The 24,963-nt window shown below is 42.0% G+C and overlaps 1 protein-coding gene across 2 annotated transcripts in view; it reads left to right on the plus strand.

Moving 5' to 3' along the window:
* ATP2A2 (ATPase sarcoplasmic/endoplasmic reticulum Ca2+ transporting 2) overlaps nucleotides 1-21,375 on the plus strand; it is a 69,956-nt gene extending 48,581 nt beyond the window's left edge. The window contains exons 8-21 of one of the 2 annotated variants that reach the window (XR_005213947.1): nucleotides 341-805; nucleotides 3,945-4,033; nucleotides 4,552-4,654; nucleotides 5,436-5,567; nucleotides 10,752-10,874; nucleotides 10,968-11,186; nucleotides 11,929-12,264; nucleotides 13,144-13,364; nucleotides 13,824-14,026; nucleotides 15,291-15,376; nucleotides 15,676-15,809; nucleotides 16,451-16,568; nucleotides 16,675-18,265; nucleotides 20,570-21,375. Coding sequence is in view for 1 of the 2 variants with exons in the window: in XM_037816534.1 (XP_037672462.1) it covers nucleotides 341-805; nucleotides 3,945-4,033; nucleotides 4,552-4,654; nucleotides 5,436-5,567; nucleotides 10,752-10,874; nucleotides 10,968-11,186; nucleotides 11,929-12,264; nucleotides 13,144-13,364; nucleotides 13,824-14,026; nucleotides 15,291-15,376; nucleotides 15,676-15,809; nucleotides 16,451-16,568; nucleotides 16,675-16,944 (2,499 nt within the window). In the remaining variant the exon portion in view is untranslated. Of the gene's footprint in view, nucleotides 1-340; nucleotides 806-3,944; nucleotides 4,034-4,551; nucleotides 4,655-5,435; nucleotides 5,568-10,751; nucleotides 10,875-10,967; nucleotides 11,187-11,928; nucleotides 12,265-13,143; nucleotides 13,365-13,823; nucleotides 14,027-15,290; nucleotides 15,377-15,675; nucleotides 15,810-16,450; nucleotides 16,569-16,674 lie in introns of both variants that reach the window. The other variant, XM_037816534.1, reaches the window with a different exon arrangement.
* Nucleotides 21,376-24,963: the final 3,588 nt, after the last annotated feature.

Below are 24,963 nucleotides of genomic sequence, written 5' to 3' on the forward strand. Positions count from 1 at the left end.
GGGGAATGCAGAAGGATTAGAGTACCACTAACACCCAAAGGGGTCTGCAAGCCAGGCTCAGTGCTGTGAAGTATCGAGTCCATGGTGAGCACTGATCTGGGTAAGTAGGGAGCCACATGGAACTGGAATCAGGGAGGTACGTACCAGGTGGCCTGCAGGTGTTAGGGGTCAGAACCAAAGTTGTATGGCTGGTTGCCTGACCGATAACCACTGGAAGGCCAGTAGAGTGAGAGAGAATCTGGGTACCCTAGTCAAAATCCATAAAGCTTGAGTTTACTAGTCAGCATTTGAGTTGGGATGTGAGGTCACTCTTCTGACCAGTCCTCCACTTCTGTCCTAGGGCACAAACATTGCTGCTGGAAAAGCCATGGGAGTGGTGGTGGCCACAGGAGTTAACACTGAAATTGGCAAGATCCGGGATGAAATGGTGGCAACAGAACAGGAGAGAACACCCCTCCAGCAAAAACTAGATGAGTTTGGGGAGCAGCTTTCCAAAGTCATCTCCCTCATATGCATCGCAGTCTGGATCATAAACATTGGGCATTTTAATGACCCCGTTCACGGAGGCTCCTGGATCAGAGGTGCAATCTACTACTTTAAAATTGCAGTGGCTCTGGCCGTCGCAGCCATTCCGGAAGGTCTGCCTGCTGTCATCACCACCTGCCTGGCTCTAGGAACTCGCAGAATGGCAAAGAAAAATGCCATTGTTCGAAGTCTCCCTTCCGTGGAAACCCTGGGTTGTACTTCTGTTATCTGCTCAGACAAGACTGGTACACTTACGACAAACCAGATGTCAGTTTGTAGGGTAAGAATCTTCTCTGGTGGTGGTTTTTAATTCATACTAAGAATATGCCCATATGCCATCAAAACTTTTGCTTTTTAATATGATACCTTTATATTTGCCTTAAACAAATTGGGTTGTGTTTGTGGTAGTCTGAGCCCAAGGTAATTTCCAGTACTTAAGAGGAATTAGTATCATTTAATTCCTAAAATCATTTCATGAAATATGGGTTATCTACATGGCTGACACACTTACGTTGGAGAAATTACTACAGGAAGTTTGTAGATGTGTGTGTGACTGCTCCAGTCTCTGGTATATGTATATAACAGATAAGTTTAAAGGAAGAGAGTTCTATAAAGCAGGTAGTTACTTACCTATAATCCTAATTAGTATTTTCATAATACATTGAATGAAGCATGCTTTCTTTCTGGGAGAGAAAAAAAAGGTAAACAGTTGCCTTTAACTTGCTTCATTCTGTGTTCAACTTTCCTTATGTTGTTTGACTGTCACTTTGGGGTAAAATAAAAAAACATTTAAACCTCCCCTTAGAAAAACAAGAACAAAGAATTAATTCAGTAATGATGTGACTAAAGTAAGTTCTTTTGTATAACTTAGTCTCCCTAGGTTTTAAACAGTTTTGTAGTCAAAGTGTAATTTTCCATAAGGTACATATGATTCATACAAATGTAGAGTGAACACGTGTCAAAGATTTTATTTGGCTCATTAATTAATAAGAGAAACAGTAAAATGGTAAATCTGGTTGCAGGAATATTTGAGAAACTGGTTAGTTAAAGGCCAACAAAATGAATATTAGAATAGGATGGCTAGGTTAGGTTACAAAACAAGCTAATGTCTTACAGGGCAATAAAATTCTAAGTTATTTTTAATATGAGCCCTTAATTGAACAATGTTACATTTTCCTAGAAAACTAAATAATCTTTGAACCTGTTTAGCAATGCTTCTGTATGATGTTGAAGTCCTCCAGTCATCCTTTTGACCTTATTTCCAGGTTTTATATAATTTTTCTTATCTCTACAAAGGGTTTTGTTTTAATACAGTTAAACCTTCTGAATCTTTCTTGTTGAGTTTAAATTCATGGTGATGTTTAGGCACACTTCACTCCCATTCTTTGTCTAGTCCAGACCCAGATTTAGAATGGAAAGACAGTTATTTAAATTTTCAATCCTTGGAACCAAAAAAGTTGGACGGTCTAAAAGTTAGTTTTGTCATATTGGTTGTTTGGGGAAAAGAGGAGATTTTCTTTATGTTTACTAATCAGTATCCCTCAGTAAATTGTTTAAACTTGGCCTGAAAAGTTTAATTCCTCAGAGCAGTCTTCATATGCATAAAAGTAAGCAGTGTGTAGACTTGTAATAGTAACATTTTAAAAATTTTAAAACTATGAGAAAAATCAAGTTCATTTTTATGATAGTTCATAGTAAAATTTTTGCTCTTACATTCTTTTATTCTCTTAACTGGTACAATTTATAAAGAGAAACCTCTCTTGTGTGTGTTGCGTTTTTAAAACACAGCAGCTGGTGCTACTCAGTTATTCTACAGGAGATTTATTGCAGTGGAATTGTGTATCTGTCTGCCCTTGACTTAGGGATACTTTTCATCATGCAGATCCTAAATGGTTTACTTGCCCACAGTCTAAAATGCCCATAGACCTTTAGATTTAGTTAATGTGGATTAAAATTCTGAATTTTTTTGGATTCTGTTTACAAAAAATGGAAACTTTAAGTACTAAAGTGTCTTTAAAGAAATAGCATGGGGTAGTAATAGTAATGATGCCAGCTTGCTCTGATATTATTTAGTGCAGTTAATGTTTTCACATGTGACTTTATTTTGAATATTGCGGGAACCTTGCTCCAGAGGTTAGAAATGACTGTGGCTCTGAGAAGTGAGTTGTCCAAGGTTCACACAACTTTTAATATTAGGTAGAGTTGAATTTTCTTCTAAAAAGGATTGGTAGCTTTTTACATCAGGACTTGGAAGTTGTTCTTTGGGTTATAGGCACAATGGCCGTATCTGTCAGTGGTCTGTCAGAGCTCTTGTGTGACCTTGGACGTGAATCTTTGCCTCATTTGACACTATGTGTGTTTTTGAACTAGCACCTTTATGTCGGAAGTCTACACGTTTTAAATTCCATTATATTCTTTAACAAAGTAGGTCTTGTATGTCTCATAGCTTTAATTCAGTTCCAAAGTTGATTTAGTTCTGAGTATGCTTTTGAAATTTTAAAAGTATGTGCTATATAACAAACAAATCTTTTGAGGCAAAAGAAGTTATTTTAAAATAAAGACAAGCTGATTTTATTTTCTTAATGTTATACTGAGTGCTCTGAAAAGATAGGTTTTTAAAGCATAACATGACCTTTTTGACTTGTGAACATTTTAAAAATTCCTCATTGTAGAATGATTTGATCACATTATTATTACCCATATTTCAGAGATTTGTCATAAAAAAGTACAGTTGAGGCTTCATTTTTTGCATTTTTGTTTTCTTTGTTTGAAGAAAAGGTTTTACACTTTCATGTTTTGCAATGAAAACACAATTCTCAATCTTTTCCAAACTGGGCTTCTAAATTATAATAAATCTGAAAAGAAAAAAAAAAATGTTCTTAAGAAATTTGATCATGTCACCTTGTTATTCTAAAAAATTAAAAATTATTTTCTAAGCATATTCCATGTGATTTGCTTTGGGGACATCCCAGGTCATTGAGACCTAAGGGCTTCTTACTGTATATATGCAGTTGTACAGTTTCATGGAAAATGAGCTTTTTCCACAATAAAAATAAATGGGGTGGAACAGAGAAGCAATTTCTCTTATTTTATTCAGGGACTGTTTAAACAACTCTGAAATGTGAGTTTACTCTTCCCAGCTCTAAGGCAGGACCACCTACCATCACTTTCTCAGGCAACCGTTTGGAATTTGGAATTGACATTTTGCTGACCCAGAATCCTCTAATTTCAGGTTTTGTGTGGGTTGTCTTCTGGTCTTTGATGCCACTGCTTCTTCTCATTTATTCAGCCCATCAGGGCTCTTTCTGCAGTTCTTAGATTGTTAGAAAAAGGGACAATACTTCTGATGCTGAGCTTCAGTTTAAAAATTTCATTAAATTATTTTCTATGCCTTTTGAATACTACTTTTATTTCTGCAGATGTTCATTCTGGACAAAGTTGAAGGGGATAGTTGTTCTCTTAATGAGTTTACTATAACTGGATCAACATATGCACCCACTGGAGAAGTGTGAGTGACCTTTATCATTTAAATGATGCATTTTGGCAGCTTTAATATTTGTATAGATTTGGATGTATCTGAAAAATTAAGACAGCTTTCTTAATGTGGCTCATGTAATTATCCATTAGAGTAGTACTTGTTAAAAAAACAAAGCAAAATATGGATCTGTAGTGCCCACATTGAAAGAGAAACAGTTTATAAGCCATTGACGTTTTTCATCTTTACTTAGCTTCCTTTTGAAGCCCAAATTTTCATATGGGGTTTGTGTTAGTTCTTCATTGATAAGTGGTGGGAGATTTTTAGTAAGAACTATGAGTCTTCCCCAACCATTAATTCCTGACATTGTTTTGATATTGTCTAATACTGACTGTACTACCAGATTTCTAAGAGCCATCATTCACAGTCTTTTGAATGCTTGCCAGTGTTGTCCCCAAGAGTCTATTTATATTATTACATAATCATTGTGGGGAGGAATCAATAGAAATGACCACACTGTTGTCTACAGGTCTGCTTTTTTCTTTTGACAGGCATAAAGATGATAAACCAGTGAAATGCCATCAATATGACGGTCTTGTAGAATTAGCAACAATTTGTGCTCTGTGTAATGACTCTGCTTTGGATTACAATGAGGTAAGGCTCTTATAAAGGAGAAGCTAGACCTGGCTGTTGGTATTCAAGGGTGGGGTGGGTGGATTGAAAATCCAACTTTCCTTCCTCCCTTTGGAAAGTAAGGGTTCCTGATATTATTTTCCCTTTCCATTCAAGGGCCTGTCTATATCAGGGCCAGCATGACGCAGCCAAGGAAAGCTGAGAGCTTTTCATATATCTTAACAGAAAGTTGCATTGTACTTGATGTTCTCGTCAGTGTATAGTATGGTTGCTATAAATGAATAAAACCTAGGATAGAGAATGTTTTCCTGAAAATACAGGGCATTGATCTTGCTTTTTAAGATGGATAGGATTACATCTTCAGAACAGGCCAAGGCTTCGAAGAGTTGTTTTGATGATGATGATGATGATGATCACATAATTATAGAAAATTTGGATAATGGGGGGGAAATTCCCTTTTTATTTAAATAAGTTTCTATCTCAAGAGTCAAGATACAGAAACAGAATGTAAGCTCTTTAGAGCAGTAAGCAATGACAAAAAGTAACAAAATTGTCATTCATTTCTTAAATTTAAAGACAAGGAAAAAACTAATTAGAGTTAGAATGTATACCTGTCCATTGAGCCTGTTTCTAATTATATCGTATCATACTCTGTAGTGGGATTAAATTGGCCTATAAAATAGTGATGTAATGAAGGACAGGCAGACTGCCGTTTATTCCAAAAAAGTTTGTCTTTTTCTTTTTATTAAAGAGAAATTAACTTCTTTTCCCTTTCTCCTGTCTGTATCTTTAACCACCACAGGCAAAGGGTGTATATGAAAAAGTTGGCGAGGCTACAGAGACTGCTCTCACTTGCCTGGTAGAGAAGATGAATGTATTTGATACTGAATTGAAGGGTCTTTCCAAAGTAGAACGTGCCAATGCCTGCAACTCGGTCAGTATTTGAGCTTGGTTTACTGTTCTTTCTGCCCATTGATCATACCATTTGTCTCTAGTCCATTCACTCTTCTACTACCTTAGACAACTAATTATACCTATCTTCTCAAACTAGCAGTATCTCCTCCCCCATATTCATTCTCAGGAAAAATGACCTTGCTATCTATATGACCATGAAAGTAAAAGCAGTCAATAGGTAATTTCCACAAGCAACCATCTATCTGTGCCCACAAGGTCTGCTTTCTTCTGTGTTGCTGTGAATGGACTGTCCTTGCTCCTAGCAAAAGCCAGTTCCTCCTTGTCCAGTAGGCCCCAGCATCTCCTGCATTATCAGTTTTCCATCTCTACTGGATCTTCTTCATCAGCATAGGAGAAACAATAGTATGTTTTTATCTTTCACCTTGCTTTTGACTTTAGAGCACCCCACTCCTTTCCCTTCTTAGTAAACCTCCTTGAATGAGCTGTTTTCATGTGCTATCTCTACCCTTCAATGCCTCCCATTTCCTCCAGGCAAGCTTTTGCCTCTGCTGGGCTATCAAAACCTTTCTTATGTTAAATCCACTCATCAAATCATGTATGTGTTATATGCACCTAGTGGCACATTTAAAGTGTATGAAGCAAAAATTACACAAATTCACGATCATAGTTGGAGATTATAGCATGCCTATTTCAGTAATGGATAGAAGAAGCAGATGAAAACTTAGTAAGGACTTGGAAGATTTGGACAAACTGTAAATGTACTCAACCTAATCTGTATTTCTCTTCTCTCAATATACTTTCTCTTCTACTCACGATATACTTTTGAAATGCATAAGGAATGTTTACCAAATTACACCATACCTTTTGGTGCATGAGGCAAGATTCAAATTACACAAGGGTTGAAATCATGTAGCCTCTTTTTGCTGAGCACAATGGAATTAATCTGGAAAACAATAAAAAAGATCAATAAAAAAGATAATTAGCAAATTACCCAAGTATTTGGAAACTAAACAATACATTTTAAATAATCCAGGATCAAACAATAAACCGCAATGGAAATTAGAAAATAATTGAACTAATCAGTGGTGAAAACACCACGTGAGAATTTGGAGGATGCAGCTAGAAAACATCATTTCAGGGGAACTTTCTGCTTTTCCAACATATACACTTAAAGCTATAAAGATATAAAATCAGTGAGAGAAGCTTCTCCCTTAAAGTAGAAAATCAGCAAATCAAAGTAATAAAAAGGAAATAAAGACAATCAGATAATCAGTTATGAACAACTTTAAAAATTTGACAATTTGGCAAATCCCTTCAGTAACAAGTTTCTAAGTTGACATCAGAAGAAATAGAAAATCAGGATAATCCTACGTCAGTTAAAGAAACTGAGTATGTATAAAAGTGTACCCCTACTAAAAGTCTCAGCCCAGTGGATTTTCCTGGTTAATTCTGCCAAACACTAGGAAGAAATACTGGTTTTACACAAACTTAGAAAACTAAGAGGAAGAGGAAGTGCTTTTCAACTCATTTGATGAGGCCAGCATGTCTGTGCTATGAAAACCTGAGAGAGAGATAACAAGAAAATGAAGTTACAAACTAATATTCTTCATAATACCAATGCAAAAATCTTAAAGAGGATACTAGCAAATTTAGTCCAACAATATTTAAGAAAAGGATAATGGTGTCATCACCAAGTGGATTACCAGGAATGCAAGGTTAGTTTAACTTTCAGAAATCAGTGTGGTGGAGCTCACCGTGCAGATGGCAGAGGATACAGGCATTGTTGGTGCAAGTCCACCAAATACACAAGTGACCCCTCAGTCCCCTTTTCCTGGCTGTCAAAGCTTTGAAGCCACGGCTCGCTCATCCTCCGTGACAAGTTGGACGGCAACAAGCTGCACCTGAGCCTCGTGCCATCAGTGAGGTTCCCATCAAGTTGCTGACTGCCCTCCCAAAGGCCACCATACTATATCTGTTCTGCAATAAACTGACCATTCTACTGTTGGAGTTGTGTGGTTTTACACACCTGGTGAAGCTTAGACCTGAGTAGACTTTGACCATCTGGTCATCTACAGCACCTGGATCTCCTCAACAACAGACTGTTCACCCTCCCTGTCTTTCACTTTGCTCTGCTCAAGAACTTAAAGCGGGCAGACCTGAAGGCTAACCCTATCTATCCTGTCCTGGTCAAAGTGCAGACAAGGGGTTGCAACGTTTGAAGGCAGTGGAGGCTGGTCAGGAGCCAGAGGGGCAGGAAGTAGAGCAAGAGGCAGGAAAGAATCTTGAGACCAAGGAATGAGCCAAAAACACTGAGGAATGGGCACTTCAGAGGCAGGGGAATGCCGAAGAAGAGCTTGTGGGCCTCAAAAGTAGCCAGGCAGGAGCAGGAGAGGAAACCAAGAAAATAAATCAGGCCCCTTCCCTGCATACCACCACCATGGGACAACAACCAGCCTTGGGCCGTGCTGAAACTGCCACTGCCACGACCTTCTGTGGCTGGTGGGCTGGCTGCTCAGCAGAGGAGTAGAGTAGCAGAACCGTAGCACTACAGACACCATCTCCGTGTAGTCTGGGCTCTGTACAGCCCCAAGGCCCTCCAGTGGACCCTGCAGACTGATTCTCGGCAGTGAGCATGACCTTGGCACCTGCTTCATCCCTGCCAGTTGCCAAAGGCTGCCAGTGGTACTTCAGACCTCCTCTTGTAGGGTTTCTTCCTAAGTTTACCTGCTGGGAATAAGGAAAAATGAGGTGGGGGAGACAGTACCTAGATCCTTAAATGAGTGAGTTGATAGGCTTGGAGAGAGAAAAGCAGCCGTTTTTAGTTGTTATACGAAGCTGGGTAAAGGCGAGGCTCATTGTACTAAATGGTTACCTGACACTATGTTTATATTTGCTTTGTGTCTCTCACTCTCTTTCGTCCCTCCCTGGGCAGCCAGTGCAGACCAGGAGGCAGTGTGTGACTGGAGTCTTAGAGCAATGCCACACTCAGCAAACCCAGCCTGGATTGGGAGAGGGGTGGTATTAAGGACTAACTTTCAAATGTTTTAGTGATCTCACAAAATCTCAGGCTGTGAAAGGGACTTCAGGACTGTCTAGTCCATCTGATGCTGGCCAGCCAAGAAACCAAGGCCTTCGTGACCGGCCTGCAGGCTCAAACTAGTGTGAGGCAGAACCAGACTCCGCTCCAGTACCCTCCTTCCCTTGATGTAATTTTAATTTTGCTTCTTTAGCATCGTGAGAAACAGAACTGACACCAGAGTTGAATGTGTCTCAGCCACACTGTAGACTCTTTCACAGTCAACAGATTCATGACTGACAGATAGAAATCTCAAGGCTGTGAGGGTCCACAGCTCCTTGGAGCCACCTCCCAACTTCTGAGGCTTCCGTAAGGGAGGAACAGTCTCAGCTCCTTGCCTCAGTTTTTGAGCATTGACTCCCTTGATCACCAGTGAGCGAGGAAGCAGAGCCTGGCAAAGCCCCACCCTCTCTGATACTTTTATTAGTCAGTGCAGCTAAACACCTCAGAGGCATCCTAGAAACTCAGCTTCATAGGGACCAAGATTTAGAATTGTTTGATTCTAGACCTGTAACTACACATACTCAATGAAGGGAAGCACGTAGCATCACCGAGTTAACAGCAGTGCATTAGTTAATGACCAGCAGAGATAAGGGGGATAAGCCCTTCCTTGCCTGCAAGTTTTTCTTGCTCTGTGGCTTCTTGAGCCTCATCTTTTCCACAGCAGCCAGATGAAGGGATCAGAAATGACTCTGTCCTGGTGCTCATTCATTGGGAACATTCCTGATTGCAAACTATACCTCTTCACAGAGAAAGCAAGATGCAATCTGTACCTCTTCACAGAGAAAGCAAGAAGAACCTGCCACAGTTAAAAGACAAAGCCCCAGGTCACTCATGACTCCCCAGACATGGAGCTGCTGGTCCTTGGGATAAAGGTGGAAAACCATATGATCATCTCAATACATGCAGAAAAAGCATCTGGTACAATTTATAATCTCTGTTCCTGGTTAAAAACTGCCGACTGCCTACAGTGGCATGCTTAATGGTGACAGGAGAATTTCTTTCTGCAACATTTCTATTCAGTATTGCCTGGCAGTGCTAGTTTGTGCAGTCAGCCTAGAAAAAGTAATCAAAGATTTAAGAAACCAGAAAGGAAGAAGTGCCTTTATTTGTAATTAACACAGTCGTATATAAGAAATCCAGTGGCGTTCTCAGTCCTCATCTGTTGGTTGATTCTGTGAACCGCTTGCTCCTCCTTGAAACTCGCCTTCCCTTAGCTTTCAGGAGGCCATACTCTGACTCTCCTCGCTGGCTTCTATCACCAGGAGATGGTATGCTCCCAGTCCCTGGCCTTTTCTAGCTACAGTTACTCCCATGAGTTCATTCGGTCACATGGCTTTAAATGCCATCAGTATGCTGAAGTCTGATACGGTAGTCAGCAGCCACATTTTAAGCCACATTTCAGTAGCAGTGTTGACCATGTGAATGGGATAGTCCCATCGTCGTAGAAAGTTCTGACCGTTCTTCCCACCTCCAGTCCTCTCATCCTTGTTCGAATCACCATCATCTCTTAGGTTGTTAATACAAAATGATGTTCCTCTGCCTCCCCACCTATTCTTAACACAACAGTTAGAGCTCAGGATCCTCCATAGTCTTTGTATTTCACTAGTTACAAAAGCCAAATGCATTGCAGTGACTTTCAAGACCTTGACCCTCTGACCTCCCTTTTTCTCCGTAACAAACTCTGCTCCAACCACATTTGGCCCTGGCAGGTGCTCCAAAACCATGCCAGGACACTCCAGCCTGCTCTTCCCGTTCTCTCTGCCCCAGTGGATGTCTTCCACCTATATCCACGAGGTTCCTGCTTGCAACTCCTTCATGTGCTGACTTAGATGTCACCTTAGTAAGGCTTTCCCTGAGTACCTCAATTAAATTGTAATCTATGCATACCCAAATTCTCTCCCGCTTCTGTGCTTTTCTCTTCTTCCATAACACTTATTAATATTGCACTTTTACATTCTAGTCAGTCTCTCCCAAATTAAGAGTCTACGTTTTATGAGGGCAAGAACTTGTCTATTTTGTCCATTGCTGTATCCCCAGTGCCAGTCATGCAGTAGGTATTCAGTGCATAGTGAAAAGTTAAAAGTTGTTGTCATCTAATACTGTTTGTTTCTGTTCTCTTTTTAGGTCATTAAACAGTTGATGAAAAAAGAATTCACCCTAGAGTTTTCGCGCGATAGAAAATCAATGTCGGTTTATTGCACACCAAACAAACCAAGCCGGACATCAATGAGCAAGATGTTTGTGAAGGCAAGTACAGCAAACTGAAATGGAGCTGTTCTTACCAAGGTTATGATCCTCTTGGACCGATAAATAAGATTGTTAATCTAAATCTATTTCCAGGGTGCTCCTGAAGGTGTAATTGACAGGTGTACCCACATTCGAGTTGGAAGTACAAAGATGCCGTTGACTGCTGGGGTCAAACAGAAGCTCATGTCTGTCATTCGGGAGTGGGGCAGTGGCAGCGACACTCTGCGATGTCTGGCTTTGGCCACCCATGACAATCCAATGAGAAGAGAAGAGATGCACCTCGAGGACTCGGCCAACTTCATTAAATATGAGGTTAGCTAAGGACCAGTTCTGTCATCCACACCCCGCACACTCATTGTGTTAGAATAGCACTCCTTGAAGTAAAAGGTCAAATGACTCTTGCTTTTGCCAAGAAAGAGGTGTGGCTATTTCTTTTCCTGCAGAGCAAATGTGTCAACGTTTATAATTTAAGTTGTTGTTTCAGACCTATAGTTAACAATGTAAAGTCTGTTACTTTCAAAGTAGAATAATCAAGCTTTGAGCTAAATAAGCTCCTGAAACCTATTTTGCAATTCTCCTGTAAATTAAGATTTTTTTTAATTAGGGAAAGTGTTCCTTTCACCATATCCAGATTGAGGGATTACTTCTGCTTTTCTGGGTCATAGCAGAATTCCATCAAATCAAGGGTGTGACATCCTAAAGCTTTGAATGAAAGAGGGAATCAGCTTTGATGTTACATGGGACTTCTACTGTGCTTATTCCTCAGTGTATTTTTTCCCCATTTAAAATATTGTGATGAGAGTTAAAGAATGGTTTGCTGTCAAGGGTGTGGTAGCATTTTTATTCCTTTCTGATTAGTTGACATTAATATTTTTTATCATTGGACTTCTATCATAATATGAATATTAACCTTCTGTTGCTAAAGAGTTCTGTAAAATTACAGAATTTTCTGTCTCACAAAGAAATGCAGAACTTCAGTGTGTAACTGGCCGTGGTTCAGATTACAGAGATACAACAGTTTTCCGGTTTGAGCATAAGTGTTTCTTTCCCCTAGACGAATCTGACCTTCGTTGGCTGTGTGGGCATGCTGGACCCGCCCAGGGTGGAGGTGGCATCATCTGTGAAGCTGTGCAGGCAGGCCGGCATCCGGGTCATCATGATCACAGGGGACAACAAGGGCACTGCCGTGGCCATCTGTCGGCGCATCGGCATCTTTGGGCAGGAGGAGGACGTGACATCCAGGGCTTTCACAGGCCGGGAGTTTGATGAACTTAGTCCCTCAGCCCAGAGAGATGCCTGCTTGAATGCCCGCTGCTTTGCCCGTGTTGAACCTTCCCACAAGTCTAAAATTGTAGAATTTCTTCAGTCTTTTGATGAGATTACAGCTATGGTAAGTATTTTTGCACATGTACAGGTGATTGAGATTGCACAGACAACAGCAGATTCTAATTTTTGATTACTGAATTTTTAGTAATCACTCCCTAATTTCTTAGAGTAGTTTATGAGTCAGTCAAATAGGAAATGTTTGATTTGCTAATCTTTGTCTTGGTTAAAGTATAGTTGTTTTTATCGTAAGTTTTCTAAAATTTGATTCAGTATATAATTAGTCAGCCTTCTATCACCCAGTCTTTGGACAAACTAAAATGATAGGTCCAGGTGGATGTTCTATAAGAAATGTCTTTTGTGAACATTTCCCTGTCTTCCTTTCATCTGATTTTCAACCACAATTAACATTTTGTTCTATTTGCTTTTCTGTCGCTTGTCTCTATACCTTTAATTTTTTGTGTTTTGAAATCTGCCATTGCAGTTGTCTTTCTCTGCCCTATTCCCCGCTTCTGTCTCCCAGAGGTACCACCATTCTGAAGTTGGTATTTAGTAATAGCATTGTCACGTATTTTTTTTTATACTATCTGTTTAATATTGAGTTTTGCATATTTTCAAGCATTATAAATGATATAATGTATGTCCTTTTGCAGCCTGTAGCTGTTCTATGTGAGATTGTCCATGTAGTTACAAGTACTTCTCCTTGATAGTTTTTTTTTTTTAACATAATAAATTTGAAGCCCCCTTTTTTCCATTCCCTTCTGGAGTCTCTTTTGTGCACTCATTTAGCAATTTTACATTTCCTAGGTAAGGTTTGCTGTGTGACACCAGCTGTAAAAATGCAAGTTTTAGTTTAACTCTTGATTCCAGAATTGATGAGCTTTTCCCAGGCACATCAGTGCTGGGTCGCAGGTGTCTGTAAACCACCTGTCGGTTTCCCTTGCAGACTGGGGATGGTGTGAACGACGCCCCTGCTCTGAAGAAGTCCGAGATCGGCATTGCCATGGGCTCTGGCACCGCGGTGGCCAAAACTGCCTCCGAGATGGTCCTGGCTGACGACAACTTCTCCACCATCGTGGCAGCTGTGGAGGAGGGACGGGCCATCTACAACAACATGAAGCAGTTCATCCGCTACCTCATCTCCTCCAATGTGGGCGAGGTTGTGTGGTAGGTCTCTGTGGTGGCAGCACTCGTGGGTTGTGATTGCCAGTCTTCCAAATGTGCTGTTGTTGCAGCAGCTTTTGGTTTGGGGGCATGAGTTGGGGGCAGGGGGCAAGAGGAAGGCCTCCCTGGTGAAGGTGGTGGACTGTGGCACTCAGAAGGATTGTCCACAGCTACCCCATGTGCAAAGAGAAGTACCTTGTCCGACATGGAAAAGGAGTGTGAAGTAACCACATTTAAACGGCATAAAATTCTTGACCCTCACAAAGATAACTTCAGTTTGAAATTGGGTATTATCAGTGTTTTATGATTGCCTAAAAAAGTTATTTCAAAAGACAAAAAGTAGTCTTCAACTATCATTTTACTGGCTATTAGTTTATGGGGGAAGAATGGGTAAGGATATTATTTAAAATGATGGCCGTAAATAATTTAGGGTCTTTTTCTTCTTTCCTTGGATGGAAACAGTATTTTCCTGACAGCAGCCCTTGGTTTTCCTGAGGCCCTTATTCCCGTCCAGTTGCTGTGGGTCAATCTGGTGACGGACGGGCTGCCAGCCACCGCCCTGGGATTCAACCCTCCTGACCTGGACATCATGAACAAGCCACCCCGGAACCCGAAGGAGCCACTCATCAGCGGGTGGCTCTTTTTCCGTTACCTGGCCATTGGCTGTGAGTACAGTTCAAACAAAATGTGGGCCTAAAAGTGTTAAATTCATCCCTTAAAACCACATGCAGGATGCTCGTGCCCATTTGCAGTTTAATGAACTGTAGATCCAGTTTGCACCTCCTCTTTAACTTAGAAGTCTCTTCACAGTTAGTCCCGTTTTAGCATCCTGTGCCCTTTTGGGGCTTCACTGAATGAACATTTCCACATAAGAGATTTTCAGATTTTAGCACTGCCTGCAGAGGGATACAAGGACAACTCAGGCTGGGTCCTGCCTTAAGGCTCATAAGTGAGATGTGAACAGATGATAATATCCCAGCTGTGAGACTAAGTGTCCATCTCCGTAATTATGTAAGGGAAGGAACTCTGCATTCATCACAAGTGTAGGCCTACTTACCTCATCCTCCTGACCCAGGGTGCTAGTTCTCCTCATCTTACAGGTTAGGAGAGTAAATCTCAGAGGTTAAATAGCATTCAAGAAGCACAAAGAGTTTATAAAGTGGAAAGCCAGTCAGGTCCCCTCCCAGTGTTGACAGTTTTTCATGCACCCTTCCAGAGTTCATCTATCATATATGTATTTTTTTTCCAGAAGTGGCATGATACACACCTGTACACTGAAACTTGTCCTTTTTCTCAATATAATTCCACGAGTATATATATATGTGTGTGTATATGTATACACACACACATACATGATATTCCACTGTAATTGCTAGATTAGAGCTTATATGCACTTGTAAGTTTTTTATGTACATTACTCAATTTGTAACATTCTGTAGTTTCTTTTCTCCACCACACCTCACTGCTTCTTTGTCATAAACTTCCTGAATTTAAACTACCTAGGAGGGAGTAGTCCCAGAACCTGCTTTAGGAAATGCCAGCAAAGTCAGTTTGCCTTAGTATTCTGTAGCCTTATGTGGATGACTCGTACACCTGCAGCCTTAAAGTGTTAGCTCACTGATCAGAAAATGCCATGGCTTGTGCAGAGGTTGCTCAAGTCCAGTGGGTGGTACTTCTCACAGATTCTGAAGGAAAGTTTGCCTGACTGGCACTTCTGTACCAAAAACACCCTCTTTCAGAAAACCATTGATGTAGCAATTTAGCTGATATGAGTAAGCAGTTGGGAGGAGAGCCCAGGCTCCAGTTGTCATCCATTTATTCTGTCCTTCATTTTTCCCCTCATGGGGACTGACCCCTTTGGCAGCATCCGCAGTGAACTCTGCAGGTGGAGACCCCTCGTTTGTAAGCTTCTTGATGTTCTGTTCCCAGGTTACGTTGGTGCCGCTACCGTGGGTGCTGCTGCGTGGTGGTTCATCGCTGCTGATGGTGGCCCAAGGGTGACCTTCTACCAGCTGGTATTCAGCCCCCTTTCTTCCTGTATACCTTAGAGGCAAAGCTTTACAAGCCCTCATGTACAGAGTTGTCCTTGATCTTTTCTGTGATTGGGGGATGCCTGTCAAGGCATCTTGAGGCTTGTTCAGTAAGCAGGTTGCATCTAAGATTATTCTGAAGGACCAGGGCTTCTCTGGGAAATGGGATAACATCCCACAGCTGTACATGTGAGCCTGGTTTCTGTGCTTGGGGTGGAATTAGTGCATGGGACTTTGGAAGTATACTTGCCTGAACAGGAAACTCTTGGATTTTTTTGTTGCAGAGTCATTTCCTACAGTGTAAAGAGGACAACCCTGACTTTGAAGGAGTGGATTGTACAGTCTTTGAATCCCCATACCCAATGACAATGGCGCTCTCTGTCCTAGTAACCATAGAGATGTGTAACGCCCTCAATAGGTGAGTGAGTCTTCGCGGCAAGCCAAGGCGAGCGCTTTGACTACAAGGACACTGAGCCATGGCATGTGAGTCACAGTTGATTGAGGATCACAGGAAAGATCTTCCCTCTCCCTCCCAAAAAAGAACAAGCAGCTCTGGTTCTTAAAGCTTAACCCCTCACCACCTCCAGGAAGTAGTGGGAGTGCCAAGCCACATGTTTCATAAGAAAGTCTTCCTTAAAAGCAACAACAGACACTCAAAATAGGAATTTTACTACCCTTATCTGCCAGGGACCATGGGGAAGGAGCTCCTGCCCTTTACCGTTGAAACAAATGGTATATCATCCAATTAAGCCAGTGATAAAAGTGGAAATTTCTAAATAGCTTCAAGCGACAAGGGAAATTGAAATCAGCTTTGAGCCTGCTGAAATGAAATCTGTGCCAGAGCCTGGATTTAAAATTGGAAGTTTGTCCTACATCTGAACATTCTCTTCCTTAATTTTGCCACGGTAGAAACTTGACTCAGTAAAGTTAGGTCAGTGACCAAAGCAAGGTTAGTAGTTGCCTTTTTGGAGTATAGTTCAGAACTTCCTAGAACTAGCTTTTGTGATCCATGCTTTTGTAGGTTTCTTGTGAGCTCATGCACCTTTCCTTATTCTGTAGTTTGTCTGAGAACCAGTCCTTGCTGAGGATGCCCCCATGGGAGAACATCTGGCTCGTGGGCTCTATCTGCCTGTCCATGTCACTCCACTTCCTGATCCTTTACGTAGAGCCCTTGCCGGTAAGTGGGCGTGTTCCTGGTCCCAGTGGGGGGAGGAGTGGGTTGGGATGGGTGCAGCTTCTCCCCGGCGAGTCTCCAGGCTTGATGAGGCTTCCTTGTGTTACAGCTTATCTTCCAGATCACACCACTGAACGTGACCCAGTGGCTGATGGTGCTGAAAATCTCCTTGCCTGTGATTCTAATGGACGAGACACTCAAGTTTGTGGCCCGCAACTACCTGGAACCTGGTAAAGAGTGTGTGCAGCCTGCCTCCAAACCGTGCTCGTTCTCGGCATGCACCGACGGGATTTCCTGGCCGTTTGTGCTGCTCATGATGCCCCTGGTGGTCTGGGTGTATAGCACAGACACTAACTTTAGTGATATGTTCTGGTCTTGACTGACAGCTTTACATAAAGAAGATGTTTAACTTAATCAATTTTTTTATTGTTTAAAGCAACTGTCTATTTCTGCTGAATTTTCACATGAACATATTGGCTGGTGAAGGAGGTTTCATACTCTAGATTTTGTTTTGCTTTTTCTGACTCCAGTGGGGCAAGATTTTCCTTTTTTATATACATAACTAAAAGTGTCCATTGACATGTACAGAGAACTAACACTATTTTATGCAAATATTTTTTTGTAGATGAAAAAGCATGTACAGTGTTCTGTTTAATACTCATCCTTGTATAAAAATAGTTGAGCCAGCAGACATTGTCAGCAAATTAATTGGCAGCCGATTTTAGGAAATGAATGTGTGTGGTTTTTTCTAAAACTAAATAGCATGTATTGTGTCTTTTGCATGATCATCTGGATTTAGTTTGATATCACAGTCTAATTTTTATTCATAAGCCAATTTTTCTGCACTGAGCAGAGTACTGCTACCTCAGTCAGTATTTTTTGGTTTGCCACTTCCCTCACCCCCTCACCCCCTCATGCCCGCTGATGACCTCCACCTCCACCACTGCCCTTACTCTCAACCCCGCTCGGCTTCCTCTCCTGTAGGGTTTTGATGGTTTTGTTTACATCAGTCTTAATAAGAGGTATGCCTGTTCTCGCTTGTGCAGAAAACATGGTTCCAGATTCAAATCTACTGGGTTTGTGTGCCCTCACGTGGTTTTTAAGGTTATTTATTTAAATGTCTAATGTGTTTTATTGTAACAGACATTGTTTTGCCAACATTGCCTATTTCAGTGGCACTTTACAATCTAGTTTAAAAGGAAAAATAAAACATTTTAAATGGGCAGAAAAATAACTGTCTTGGTTTTAACTCTTACATGGCTTACTTTTAACTATCTAATAGATGTGTCCAACTTTCTTTTAAGTTCTTAGCTCAGAACTTTGGCATTACTGTGCTCCAGGGGAGGGTCCTGTTCTGTGTAGTCAGGTGTAGGAGTTTTATTTTTTCATGTATAGGCACGAGTTGTCATCTGTGATTTACATTTCATGCAGGTTCCTGCTGGCCTGCTTTAACCTGGTGTAGAGTGTATAAGGCCGGGTGTGTGTGGGGGTGTGTTTTGTAAAACCTGTAAATAGTACATGACCAATGAACATACTGTATAGAACTATTTTTATTTTGATGTGGCACTAACCACCACCATCATTCCTATGGTAAATGTTTTCGCATGCTTCAAGATCAGTCTTAACCAACAGTGTATAAGTCATTAACAGTCCTAACTGTGGTGTTTTTCTCCAATGCCTTCCAACATTCATCAACTAAAGTGAGTATTTTCTTCCCTGCAGTCTGGATGCTTTAGCCTAAAGGTGGCCACCACAAAATGAGATAGCTGTTATGACGCTAACAAATAAATAATAACTTCCTTCCTCCCAAGCCCCCTTGTGTCTGACTCTGCCGTGCACATGGGGCCAGCCCCCACCTGCCAGGAGAGGTTGGCTTCAGCAGGCAGGTGGCTTGGGGGACTGAGGCATAGAATTCCCTCACCAGAAGGCAACTCGGGTGGACGCCACGCTGCTGAGGACAGGGGCTCAGCCAGATGCAGGGAGGCCCCTGGCAGGCCGGGGAGCCTTGCTGGCCCAGTCCTGGGATGAAGATTACAAAAGCATCTTACAGCTCTTTTGATCTTTGCTGGCTGCACAGAACTGTCCCAGAACACTGCTACTGCGTGTTCATTAAAGAGCAAAAGGCTAGTGAAGTGACTGAGCAGTGACATCACTGAAGCACTGGCTTCATCTCACAGAGCTGCCTTTTTTGCACCCTCCTGGGTCCTGTCTTTGGCAGCACAGTGAGAGCACAGTCGTTAGGGCCTGACTCTGCTCAGGCAAAAACCAGCCTGTCGATGGCCAGGGGATGAGGGGCCTGAGCTGCAGCTCCCTCACTCCTAGTGAAAGCACGTCTGGTTACTCGGCCAGCTAGAAGACAAACAGGAAGATGTGATATAAATGCATAAAGTTCGGGGAGGCATTAATGGATATCATGCAGGACAAGGTGCCACACAAAGTTCAGAGGTCAGTTTAGGGGGGATGGAAATGGAACCTAGAAGCTAAGTGCAGGTCCTGGCCCAGCTCTCTGTGGCCACCCAGGGCTGTTTGCAGCGTGCTCTGGCTCTCGGCAGGAAGGGAGGCTTGTCTGCCCTGCCCTGCACAGAATTGGGGGGCAGAAGGGGTTGCTAACTCTACCATCATGACACAGAAATCAATGGGTTGAGCGGATCAGATCCAAGAAGTGTATTTTAGTTATGAACTGAAATTGGGTGGTACACTATTAAATGAAAATCCAGCAAACCATTTAGGCAAGTTTTCCTGGCTCAGTTCCTAATTGAGTGGCCTTTGCAAAAGATGTCAGGTGTCATGGGCCACTGTAGGACACGCGAGCCAGCTTTGGCCTTGCTGTTCCTCAGCTTTTGTCCTTCCAGCCCATTGACGTGGTTTGGTACCTGTTTCCTGAGGCCCCGACTTGGCTGGTTGGAAAGCACATGTCAGTGCCTAGTGCTCAGTGGCATCAACTCAGGTCACCCTCCTGCAACGAGGGAGGGTCCCAAAGGCAGCAGGTGCCCGGCCACCTCCTCACCCAGTGCCTGCTTCTGCCCCCACTGGGGAGGTGGAGGGCGCAGGTCACTCAGACCCACACACACCTGCCGCCAAGCAGCTCAGCTGTTCCCTGACGCACAGGCAGATCAAAGGCCATCCTGTCAGAGCATTTGGCTTTTTGCTGCCCTGTGCCTCACCTTGCCTCTTTGGTACAGCTTTGCCTCCAGTCGGGAAGACCAGCACATCCTGGGCTGCTCCTCTAGCATCTCTAGGGTCGAGGCGGGGCAGCTGACCGGCCTCTCCCAAGCAGCTGCTGCCACACCAACCTCAATTTGGGGCCTCAGCAAAACATTCATGCGGTGAGCAGACTGCAGGACATCCGAGACCCAGGTGTCAGCTCAGCATCTGCCAAACCTCCCTACTGCCTGGAGCCAGAGGACACTGGGTCTGCAGGGCTGGCGCCCTTTGCCTGCCCCACTGAATTCTGTCACACCACCGCCCTGCGGTTAATGGTAAAGGGAATTTTCACTTTTGTTTCTCAAAAGGGAATGGTGTAGTCAGCCCTGGTCCAGCGGCGTCCCCCTCCCTGGACTGGGAGGTGCTGGCTGCTCCTGGAGCAGGAAGGGGGAGAGCTAGAAGGCTGTGCTCGGACTGCTGCACTGCCCACCTCTGCTTCATCTTAACCCTTTGCACTGGTAACCAGTAACCTTTCCTTCTCTTGCCCATCTCACTTCTGTTCAGCTCCTGAAACAATGTCCAGTAAGTGTCTGCCTGGTGGGTTCTCCTGCAAGCCAGGGGTGGCCTTGGCTCCGTAGCCAACAACACAAGGGTCTGTGCTGCTCGGTCGGGGCTCTCAGGTGTTACCCAGCAGTGTTGCATCTCAGGACAGTTAATCAGGATGCTGGTCTTGAAATCTTTAACGATCAAGCTGAATATTCCTTTTCACCTACACTATTTATCTTAGTCTCAAATAAATTTATTCTAACATTTCTTCCCCGTATTTCATGAAGCTGATTTCCTCTCTCTTTCCTTTTCAGCAATACTGGAGTAACCGCTTCCTAAACCATTTTGCAGCAATGTAAGGGTGTTCGGTTGCGTGCATGTCCATTTTTAGCAACACATCTACCAGCCCTCTGCATGATTGATGTGGGGGAAAAGAAAAGTAGGAAAAAGTTTCCCCAATTCATTGTGTGTCATATGGAGGAAATGTGTATTATCGATGGGGTTTTTAGCTTTTAAATCAAAATAATAATTACAAATGTACAATTTAGCTTAATGAATCAGAAAGCCTCTCCAGAGAAGTTTGGTTTCTTTGCTGCAAGAAGAATGAGGTTCTGAAACCTTATCCATGAACTTAGAAGCCATCAGCCAAGTCTCCATATTTCTCTGCAGAATGTCAGCTTATATAAATGTACAATATTCAATATTTGATTGTAATGCATGCCTTCGGATATAAGTAGCCAGGTTTCTTTATGGTGTCATTGGAACATGCTACTTTTTAATTGGCCCTGTACAGTTTGCTTATTTATAAATTCATAGAATACACTACAGGTGTTGAATGGTTAAAATGTAGGCCTCGAGTTCATAACTTCAGTCATTTTTGAGTGTGCAAACAGCTCTTTTGCACTGTATTAAATGTAACTTATTTAATGAAATCAGAAGCAGTAGACAGATGTTGGTGCAGTATGAATATTGTGATGCATTTATCTTAATGCTAAATGTCAATTTATCACAACGCATGTTTGACTTTAGACTGTAAATAGAGATCAGTTGTTTATTTCTGTGCTGGTAACAACACAGTGCACAGACATGGTTTCAGGTAAATAAATCTATTCTATGAGAAGCCCTTGGTGTGGTGTTGACTGTTCTCTGGGAGGCTGGTGTGCACTGAGGGTTTCACGCTGTGGGGAGGCAGGATGAAGGCTGCAGACACTTGCAAAAAGAGCCTTTGCCCTTTTGTTAGCGTAAAAAGAACCACAACTTCTTGGCCTTGCCTTTCTAGGTGGGAGAGCATAGTGGTAAGAGGCCTGCTTGAGCAAAACAAGACCTACAAAGCATTCCAACTAGGGCTCCACTACACCCCCTCCAATACAGGGAGAGCCTAGTGTGTCATCAGGGTGGTTTGGAGAATGCCAGAAGAAACAAAACAACCCCACTCTTCAACATGATTAAGAAAGCTGAGACTGCCCTTCCAAAATTGTCAGTAATCTTTAAAAAAAAAAAAATTGGCTGGAGACTTGAGCAATGAAGAGATACTTCTAATAAAGTTCTGCATTCCCTGATAACAAATAGATTAAAAAATAGATTCAGAAAAGAGATGAAATACAAGCCTAACAGGTACTAGAATTAACCCGTTTGATGTCTATTTAGGGCTTAATCCTGGTATGGCTTTGGGGTGGGGCTTTTGCTATTGCCCAAACTCTCTAAGATAGTTCTTTAATCACTTTAAAAAATAGCAGGGATGTAAGGATAACTGGATGATTCCATAAATCTAATAAAGCAATAGAAGTCCTATCAACCCTACAGATGTGGAAAAGGCACTTGATAAAATGTAACATCCATAATTCCCATTTATTATAGCATAATGAAAAACCAGGGGTGTTGAGACTTCAGAATCATGCAAAATCCACTATTGTTCACCACTTCATGTTGTTCCAGAGATACTGGTCATTGCAATTAGGAAGAGAAGGGAAGGAAAAATACCTAGGAACAAACTAAAAGAGCTAAGGGCCATGAAGTACTTGAGTCAAAGGAAGAAATCTTGTTCTTGAACAGGAAATAATTTAGGGGTAATTGACATAAATGATACATAATTCGTATATTAATAACACATGAAAACAGGAATTTTAATCAAACAGGCTGACACTAGCCTGAAAACAAAAAGAAGAGTAACAAGGGAGGATGCCAAGCCTCCCACTTGACTATAAGGTGACTAATTAAATGCATTATTTGAGAAAGGTGCCATTTCAGCTTAGAGGGTGTAGCTGTGTTAGTGATATGTGGGCAGTCATCTTGGAGAAAATATAGTTGTATGCCTTCCTTCAGTAAGTTGGGAATGGATCAAAAGGTTTCAGAAAATGAAACTACAGCCCTAAAAGAAAAATGGTTCAATGATACTAAACGAAAAGATGTTCAACCACCCTGGCAAGTCACAATGAGATAACATTCCATGGCCATCAGCTGACCCAAAATCAATACCAAACGATGAGGTTGGCAGAGCAATGGGGCATTGCTGGGCTGGGGCAGGGGGTGGAGGTGTCAGTGTGTAAGAGAAAGTCCTTAGAAACGGCCTAAGTGACCATCAGCAGGAGACAAGTGCACTGAGGGAGAACCTCTTGTGTTGCTCAGATGTGGCCTCTCTCTAAGTCCAGTTGGCAGGTAAACTCACTGCCCTCCCCCCATGTGACTCCCAGGAGTGTAAATCTCCACGGCAATGTGAGACAGGACTCCTAGGGATGAGTGTGGACCCAGCATCATGGGAAGAGAAATGAAACAAGTTTCAGTGGCTGAAAGATTTCAGATGGAGTTGAGAGGTCATTCTGGAGGTTATTCTTATGCTTTATATAGATACCCCTTTTTAGTTTTCAGTGTATTGGAGTAGCTAGAAGGAAATACCAGAAACTTGAACTGCAACCCAGTAGTAGCCTTGATTCTTGAAGACAATTGTTTAACTGTAGCTTACACAGTGTGACCATGTGTTTATGAAAACCTTGTGGCTCACAGTCCCTTAATCCAGTGTATGGACTGATGAGTAGAAAAATGGGAACAAAATTAAATGATTAATGGGGGGGGGTGTTTTCAGTGTTCTTTTTTACTTGTTTGTTTTTGTGGGGTTTTTTTTTTTGGACTAATGAAAATGTTCAAAAATTACAGTGATGAATGCACAACTATATAATGGTACTGTGAACAACTGATTGTACAGTGGATGATTGTAGGGTATGTGAATATATCAATAAAACTGAATTTTAAAAAGCATTTTTAAAAAGTGCACTGAGGCATCTTCAAACTACACCCAACAGTGGGTGAAAACGAATAAACTAGGGCTATGGGTGTCGACATAGATAAATCTCAGTGAACTGTGAAATGAAGTGCAGGAATTCGTAGCCTCTAGAAAGTTTAAAACATGCAAGACAGTACCATATAATAGTCTAATGCTGCTTTTCTAATCTAAGTACAGCCCATAGACAAGTGCTAAGGTGTGCCTGCACGAGAATTTAAACCACACGTTTTCCTTCATGATAGTCGCACACACACACACACACACACACAGGCTGCTAAACTAAACAGTGATGAGGCAGATTTACATTCTAGTGCAAGCTTCTCATCCCTGTAGACTAGACACAGATCAGTGATCAGTCTGTAGACAACAGCCTTAGGGATATGAAACACCAAGCAGCTGCAGGCTCTGAGAGAGGGGGGGATTGCAGAGGAAAGCCAGCCAGGGCTCCACCTAAACTAGTCATGTTGGGACTGTGTGTATTTAAGTGTCAATGCCTTTTTGCATGCCTGGGGTTTCTTTTTCTTTTTCTAAAGCAAACCATAAAAGTACTAGGAGAAAACGTGGAAGATGAAAAGTTTTTCTAATGACACAAAAGCTTGGAAGAAGAGTGACAAATTTAACTACACAAAAATTTCAAATCTGAATAGAATACACCTGTCTAGATCAGGAGAAGATATGCAACACGTGACAGACAAAATGATCATTTCAGGTCTGATGGGCAAAGATCAAAAAGTCAACCCCAGAGGAATGTAGACCCGGCATCGTGGGATGGCGAACATCTTCTTGACCAAAAGGGGGATGTGAAAGGAAATGAAATAAGCTTCAGTGGCAGAGAGATTCCAAAACGAGCCGAGAGATCACTCTGGTGGGCACTCTTACGCACACTTTAGACAACCTTTTTTAGGTTCTAAAGAATTGGGGTAGCTGGTGGTGGATACCTGAAACTATTAAACTACAACCCAGAACCCATGAATCTCGAAGACAGTTGTATAAAAATGTAGCTTATGAGGGGTGACAGTGGGATTGGGAATGCCATAAGGACCAAACTCCACTTTGTCTAGTTTATGGATGGATGTGTAGAAAAGTAGGGGAAGCAAACAAACAGACAAAGGTACCCAGTGTTCTTTTTTACTTCAATTGCTCTTTTTCACTCTAATTATTATTCTTGTTATTTTTGTGTGTGTGCTAATGAAGGTGTCAGGGATTGATTTAGGTGATGAATGTACAACTATGTAATGGTACTGTAAACAATCGAAAGTACAATTTGTTTTGTATGACTGCGTGGTATGTGAATATATCTCAATAAAATGATGATTAAAAAAAAAAAAAAGTCAACCCCAATCAAGATGATGGAGTTAGATACTTCAGGGCTCCATATCCCCACAGAAGCTTTGAGCTGTCAGCAAGAACTGTCAGAAACATCCTTCTCAG

Source organism: Choloepus didactylus, chromosome 23, assembly GCF_015220235.1.
Source record: "Choloepus didactylus isolate mChoDid1 chromosome 23, mChoDid1.pri, whole genome shotgun sequence".
Classification (NCBI taxonomy): Eukaryota; Metazoa; Chordata; class Mammalia; order Pilosa; family Megalonychidae; genus Choloepus; species Choloepus didactylus.